Consider the following 7,671-nt stretch of genomic DNA (forward strand, 5'->3'; position numbering starts at 1 on the left):
AATAGCTAACCTGTCATCATCAACCTGCTCTCTCATTCAATATTTTTGACATGTTGCGACCTTTTTGTCTTTCAATTATAAAGGGTGACACTACAGGCACACCACCAACCACACCTTAGGACACATTCCTCTATCAGCTATAGTGCATGGGGTCCACATGAAATTTTTTTAAAAAAATTATGTGGGCCCCGTGCACTGTAGCTGAGAGAGGGGAGTGTGCCTCAAGGTGTGGTTAGTGGTGTGCGTCTACCCTTTCCCAATTATAAAACCCACCACGAAGGGCCAAATGCCAACTCGTTCCTCTCATCCAAAGCCAGCTGGTCCTCATTTCTATCAACACCCAAGATGACAAAAAAGCCCATCCAGCCATCGAGCAAAAACTCTTCAATCCCCCGGAGACCGAAGGGGCAATTTTGTCCTTCCCAAGCAACCATATGATTGGAGAGTTGTTCGCTGCATAGTCCCTCCGACCCTGCGATTGGTAGGTTCTTATGTACCAGTAAAACTTGCATTGTTCAACAAAAACATACTTATACTAAAAGTATTAGTAAAAGCCAAACCTTTCAATATCACGTGAGTCACATTATAATACTTAATTAAAGTTCGCATAAACTCCTTGGAGTCCTACACTCTGTTTATCTTTTTCAAAGGAGATAAAAAAAAAAGCACAGAGCTTCAACAATGGAGGAGGAGAGCTCAAGTTTGATCACAGACCTAAAGCCAACACCACCAAGAGAAGACATAAGAAGAAATGGAGGAGGAAGAGAGGAGGAGGAGGAGGAGGAAGACCGAGATGTCGAATGCAACAATTCCTTAAATGAACCATTGCTCAAGAGAAGCCCGACACTGACTGGGAGCCATCTGGCAATGGTCGGGGCCAAAATCTCCCATATAGAGAGCTTAGACTACGAGTATGTAGCATATGCATCTAACCTTCTCAATGTATTTTCATATAATCTTCGAAGATCTTTGAATGGTTACTGTTCCTCGAGATTTCAGGATAAATGAGAACGACCTCTTCAAGCATGACTGGCGAAGCCGATCCAAGGTCCAAGTTCTTCAGTACGTGTTCTTGAAATGGTCTATGGCTTTCCTTGTTGGGCTCCTCACTGGAGTTATAGCCTCCTTCATCAACCTCGCGATCGAGAACATTGCAGGGTTCAAGATGATGCTTGTGCTTCAGTATGTGCGGAGTGAAAGTTAAGTTTCAACTTGTTCCTCCTCCCTGTTTTAAAAGGAATGAAAATTTAGGCAGCAAAATCAACAATGAAGAAAGAGCATTTATCCTAAATTTTTAGGGTCAGACTATGAATCATATTCTTCCTTTCGTTTCTTTTAGGACTGTCTCCTCGTTTGAATTGCTTCCAACCAAATTTTCTTAGGCCTCTCTCAGGTCCTCTTTGCTACATTAATTATAATGTTATTAGTTTTCCTAATTGGTGCATTATGTGATCTTCGTTGCACGTACCCAAACCATCTAATTGATCCATTTTAAGCAAATTCTTCACATCTTAAGAAGAAGAGAAATTAATGACATTTTTAGGCAAAATCACAAGAACCTTTATCCCAGATTTTTGGTTTGGTCATATGAATCATACGCTTGCATTCAGTTCTTTAGGCTATCTCGAATCAAGTTTTCCTTGCTCCATTAATAATAATAATCTTTTGTTGGATTTTGTGATAATATTCTAGGATAATTGTTTACTATCAAGAGAACGATAAGTTTCAGAGTCTAATATGAGTTTTGGTGGTGCAGGTATTGGACCGGATTCCTTTACTTCATGCTTGCAAATCTTGGTTTGACTGCTTTTGCTTCTTTCCTATGTGTGAGATATGCTCCGACTGCAGCTGGCCCTGGCATACCAGAAATCAAAGCTTACCTTAATGGAGTTGATACTCCGAATATGTTTGGCATGTCAACTTTGATCGTCAAGGTAGGTTCGGATGCAAGAGAAGTTGTCATGTTCAATCGAGAATTCGTATCGGGTTTGCTAGAATTAGATAACGATCGTTATCTGATTCTAGCTTTGCCTTAAAAAACAACAGGGTTTTCTATTTTGGATGAGCTAGAATAAATGATCAGTTGTCAAAAATCCAATTACAAGCTCCTTAGAATTTATTGACATATTCATGAAAAGTTCACTAGTTATATGGACAGAATAGATTGCAAAATGTAGTTTCTTACATGGTCTCATTCAGTCAATTACAGTTATACTTCCCTGCAATATGTTTCACAAGAAAAGATGCCATAATTTGTGTTGATGTTATCATAAATAGTTTCAATTTGAACCGATATAATCTAGAATTTAAGTGGTGACTGTTGTAGAAGCTGATAATAGTGAGAGAATTAAAAGATGTAAACATATATTGAAAATATTGAAGAATATCTGTTCAATTTCTCACAGATCTTTGGCAGCATAGGAGCAGTATCAGCAGGCCTAGACCTCGGCAAAGAAGGCCCCTTAGTCCACATCGGCGCCTGCCTCTCCTCTCTACTATCTCAAGGCGGCAGCGAAAAGTACGGCATCAAATGGAGATGGCTCCGATACTTCAAGAATGACAGGGACCGCCGCGACCTGATCACCTGCGGTGCATCCTCAGGAGTCTGTGCTGCTTTCAGATCACCAGTCGGAGGTGTTCTCTTCTCCCTTGAAGAGGTTGCAACTTGGTGGAGGAGCTCTCTTTTATGGAGGACTTTTTTCAGTACTGCAGTGGTGGTTGTGGTTCTTAGAGGGTTTATGGAGTACTGTAATTCTGGGAAGTGTGGGCTTTTTGGGAGAGGAGGGCTGATTTTGTTCGATGTTAGTGCTGTCACTGTTCGGTATCAGTGGATGGATCTTCCCCCTGTTCTTTTCATCGGCATCATTGGAGGAGTATTGGGGAGCCTGTATAACTACCTTCTGTATAAGGTTCTTCGAGTCTACAGTCTTATCAATGAGTAAGATCGCAATCAAACACTTGGCTTTCTTCATCATCGTCAAAAGATACCATTAGTTCCCTTGAAAGCTCATGAAAACCAGTCTCACAAAACTCATTGAATCTCTGCTGTCATAAAACCCTTCGCACATTTTACAGGAAGCCACAATTAATCCACAAACTAGAGTCTAGTGGGAAAAGTTAACCTATCAAAGTTCATATTGCTGTCTTCACCGAAATAGAAATCTGAAGCACCAGAATTGGCGAGATACCGGCTCAGAACTCTCATCCCGTGCATATGCTATTGGTGCACAAATACCTTTTTACTGATATAGGAGACACAATTGGTACTCATGCACAAGAGCCTAGATGATAAATACAACACAGTATCAGGAATGTCAATCAACTCCTGGTCGCAAGACAAAATAAAGAACCAATTTTGCAACACATTCAAAGTAACATTTCTTTTACATGAATCATCTTGTTGACTGAACATCAATTCTCTGGAAATTATCATCGATATTTTGCACCAGCATCAATGGTTTTTGTTGATTGACAGGTTCACTGAGTCTGCTCTGGTTGTGTTTTGCAGGAAAGGCCGTCTTCCCAAATTCCTCCTCAGTCTATCAGTTTCCCTCTTCACCTCCATTTTTCTCTACTTCCTCCCATTCCTTGCCTCCTGTTCACCCTGCGACCCCTCCATCGACGCAGCCTGCCCAACTGTTGGCCGAACCGGTAACTTCAAGCAGTTCAACTGCCCTGACGGATACTACAATGACCTCGCCAGTCTCCTTCATGCCACCAATGATGATGCAGTCCGCAACGTCTTCTCAACCTCCACCCCTACAGAGTTCCGTGCTGTCTCCCTCCTCATCTTCTTTGCTATCTACTGTGTTCTCGGCCTGATCACCTTCGGCATTGCCGTCCCTTCCGGCCTTTTCCTCCCCATAATCCTCATGGGGTCTGCTTATGGACGACTTCTTGCCCTCTACATGGGATCCTACACCGGAATCGACCAGGGTCTTTATGCTGTTCTTGGTGCTGCCGCCCTTATGGCTGGATCTATGAGGATGACTGTTTCAGTATGTGTCATCTTTTTAGAGCTCACAAACAACCTCTTACTCCTTCCTATTACTATGCTAGTACTACTAATTGCCAAGACTGTTGGTGATGCTTTCAATCCAAGCATATACGAGATCATACTCGAGATGAAGGGACTCCCTTTCTTGGAAGCTAAACCGGAGCCCTGGATGAGAAACCTCACTGTAGGTGACCTTGCATCGGCTAAACCTAGTGTTGTTGGTCTCCAAGGCATTGAAAAGGTAAGGCGGGTTGTTGATGTGTTAAGGACCACTAGTCATAATGGATTCCCGGTTGTGGATCAAGGGATGCCATCAGAACTTCATGGTGTGGTGCTAAGAGCACACTTGATTTCAGTGCTGAGAAAGAAGTGGTTTTTGACACAGAGAAGGAAAACAGAAGCATGGGAGGTGAGAGAGAAGTTTACATCGATTGATTTGGCGGAGAAAGGGCAGAAATTTGAGGATATCAAGATAACAGAAGAGGAGATGGAGATGTACATAGATCTGCACCCTTTTACCAATACAACACCATATACAGTGGTGGAGACAATGTCGGTGGCCAAGGCAGTCGTGCTCTTCAGACAAGTTGCTCTACGACACTTGCTGATTGTTCCAAAGTACCAAGGATCTGGGGTAAGTCTTTATTGTGTTCGAATAGTAAAAGGTTTATCGAGTTTACATTCCACATACAGTATATCTGCTTGCAAGTATAACTGCAAGCAGATATACGTGCTAAACATGAAGTATCCAGTTATATGCACAAATGTACATACACATAACCTGTCAGGGTAGACTAGATTGTTACTGACCAAACAGTCAACCACACATAAGATTTAAATATAGAAACTGGATTATCAAATGCTTGGAAAGCTGTTATATGTGAGAAAACTGAATGATCACGCTACCTGATTAAGTACATATGCACACTTTCGAAAAATGCTAGTGAAATTGAGACAGAGCTCTAGTCACTTGCTGCTCAAAGACATTAATTTTTGTACACTCGGTTCATAAAAATGAACATCAGATAGAGTTAACCTAGCTAGCACAGACACAGGTGCGGACGAGGACACGGACACATGTACGGACCTAGGATGCAGAGAATTTGTAAAATGTAGGATACGGAAACAATGCATGTATATAATTTACATAGATCAAATATTGAATTAAAATACCTACGACATTTGTATGTTTCTTTCTATTATACATAACAATTAAGACTCAAGTTAAATCAAACTAAGAATAAGGTTTAACAACGAAAGTTTAGTTTTGATCGGATGGATAATACAATGGGCATTTTTTAAATATTTAAGCAACAAGTGCCAGTTTCTGGGTTCAAAAACCAATTGGTTTTGAACCTATTATTACCACACAAAAAAAGTTAAAAAAAGTTTAGGGTGAAAGTAATGGGGAAATCGGGTTTTACTTTGAACCACACGTGTCCGTGTCATGTCTAGTGAGAATCCGTGTCCAACAAGTGTTGGACACAGATGTAGTAGCACCCAAAACACGGTCTCCAAGTAACCTAGGAGTTAATGTTCTTTGTCTGGGAATTACTTCTTTCATAGGTCATGATAATTTGTACAAAAATTTCAATTTAAATGTCTGGACACAAGCATTATACTGAAATGCATTGAAATTGAGGTGTGGTATCAGGACACAGGCAAAAACATTCAAAGGAATATCATACCTAAAAACTAAGAAAATCAGACACCTTTCAACACTAATTCAACAAACCAAATCAATTAACATACTTAATTTCTTTGGAGTACTCTGACTGAAATGATGGTTTTAATATTGCAGATAGCACCTGTGGTTGGGATACTGACACGACAGGATCTCATGGCTCACAACATTTTGAGTGCCTTCCCCCATTTGGAAAAGAGGAGAACAGAAAAGTGATATCAAAACCCAATTATATACAGGATCACATTTCGACTTATGAAGCATCATAATTGTTATATTCCTCCAGTATTTTTTCGGTCGTCATCATTATACTATTCTTTTGCCTTGAAGAGTAATTGAATTATACCTACAGGCTATGTAATCAAGAGGGACTGCACATTAAAGTTTTATTGACATGAAATGCTCTTTCCTACTGTATTGATACCCTCAATTGCATCCTTTTCACTTTTCTGGCTTGGTTAGATTACTGTTTTACCGTAATGATTGAAGAGGCCAAGGAGCTAAAGTGAGCCGTAGAAATATAAATAATTTAGTTTTATCTCAGAAGCGTTTCAAGAAACTTCTAAGAGTTTGATGTTTATTAAAAGTTTAGAGCTTATGCAACAAGGAAAAATAGCTTAGAAGAGGAATGCAATCTTATTGACATCTTTGTACGAAAAGAACATTAACTATTGCAACACCTCATTGAAAAAAATAGCTTAGAAGCGGAATGCATAGTAGTGTTAGTTATTAATAAATCATAAAGAAAGATAGCTGCAGATGAAAATATTCCACAATAAAACAAAACTGAATTTAGGTTAAATCAGAGAATACATGTAGTCTAGCTGCGCACAAATAACTCAAAGCATGCCTATATTTTATAGCAAACTTGAGCAAAGCAATAGCTGTAAACAGAAAGTTAAAAAGAAAAGGAGAAGAGTTTTTTATTCTTTGTTGCGCGTTTCTAATTCTATGGACTAAAATCAGGATTTCTTTATGAATTTCTTTATGAATCTGACTCCAGAGTAATTGGAACCCATAAGGGTTCAGTGAATAGAAGAATAAGGCTTAATATATAAATAGCATATATTTGCAGATATCTCACAGTTAAAATCCATGTATAAAGAAAGGTTCCCATCATTCTTCAAATCGAAATCAAAGCAGATTTTCGCGGACTTTTCAGATTTGGCTGTCATGTTCTCCAAGTCAATGACTTGGATAGGGGACCGATTCCACCACGAAATACATGATATAACATAATGTACACATTCAGCTATTGGGTATTAAGATCTTAGATGTAGAAGCATAATCTTTTATATGATATTTGTAAAAGGAGGAATAACTATAGAAGCAATTGAAATTGCTGATCGGAATAACTAAGGGAAATATATGAAACCTTGTGCACTGAATATACAAGATGTCCTATATTATGTATCATGATGATGTTGTACTGGATCCACATGTTCTCATTTCTTTAGAATTGTTAGTATGGACATCACATTCCATGGGAATTCATTTTATTTTTAGGAAGCATACAAGAATAGACATACTAATACTAAAAGCGCAATCTCACGGTTAAACTTAAAAGGGTCTTTCCTACTGTATTGATACCCTTATTGCATCAGCTTACATTCTTTGTGTTTTCCCTCTTCTCGCTTGGTTACACTTCTGTTTTCCTGTGACCATCTAAGAGGCAAAGGAGCAATAATAAGCCGTAACATTAGAAGTAATTTAGTTATACCAGAAGCGTTTCAAGAAACTTCTAACAGTTTTATGCCTATTAAAAGTTTGTACCTTATGCAGCAAGGAAAGAAGTCAATTTTTAATCATTAACAATGATTAAGATCAATAATCATCATTTTCCACACACAAAAGAACCTAAAGTTCTTAATGAAGAGAACCTAAAAGGCACCCAACTAAATTATTGGTTTCACTCTGTATCAGGAGAACGCTGTTATCAGATGAGACATGCACTTCTTATTTCACTTGTTTGTTGTACTAAAAGAGCATT

General features: G+C 39.0%; 1 protein-coding gene across 2 annotated transcripts; it reads left to right on the forward strand.

Moving 5' to 3' along the window:
- Positions 560-6,098, forward strand: LOC109823966 (chloride channel protein CLC-a-like). Of its 2 annotated transcripts, none has more exons than XM_020390441.1 (6): positions 560-911; positions 1,000-1,196; positions 1,753-1,934; positions 2,406-2,938; positions 3,509-4,631; positions 5,799-6,098. In XM_020390441.1, the coding sequence occupies exons 1-6, from the start codon at positions 682-684 to the stop codon at positions 5,895-5,897; spliced, it is 2,364 nt and encodes a 787-aa protein (XP_020246030.1). In that variant the 5' UTR covers positions 560-681; the 3' UTR covers positions 5,898-6,098. The 2 variants fall into 2 exon arrangements, with proteins under 2 accessions (XP_020246030.1, XP_020246029.1); XM_020390440.1 differs by having other exon boundaries at positions 561-911; positions 1,000-1,200; positions 1,757-1,934.

This window comes from Asparagus officinalis, chromosome 9, assembly GCF_001876935.1.
Source record: "Asparagus officinalis chromosome 9, Aspof.V1, whole genome shotgun sequence".
NCBI classification, from domain to species: domain Eukaryota; kingdom Viridiplantae; phylum Streptophyta; class Magnoliopsida; order Asparagales; family Asparagaceae; genus Asparagus; species Asparagus officinalis.

Bases quoted from the DNA above. Each gene is read 5' to 3' on its own strand.
- LOC109823966 (XM_020390441.1), top strand. From the start codon at position 682: ATGGAGGAGGAGAGCTCAAGTTTGATCACAGACCTAAAGCCAACACCA. The intron at 2,939-3,508 runs GTAAGATCGCAA...TGTGTTTTGCAG, and splicing joins GTCTACAGTCTTATCAATGA to GAAAGGCCGTCTTCCCAAAT. The intron at 4,632-5,798 runs GTAAGTCTTTAT...TTAATATTGCAG, and splicing joins CAAAGTACCAAGGATCTGGG to ATAGCACCTGTGGTTGGGAT.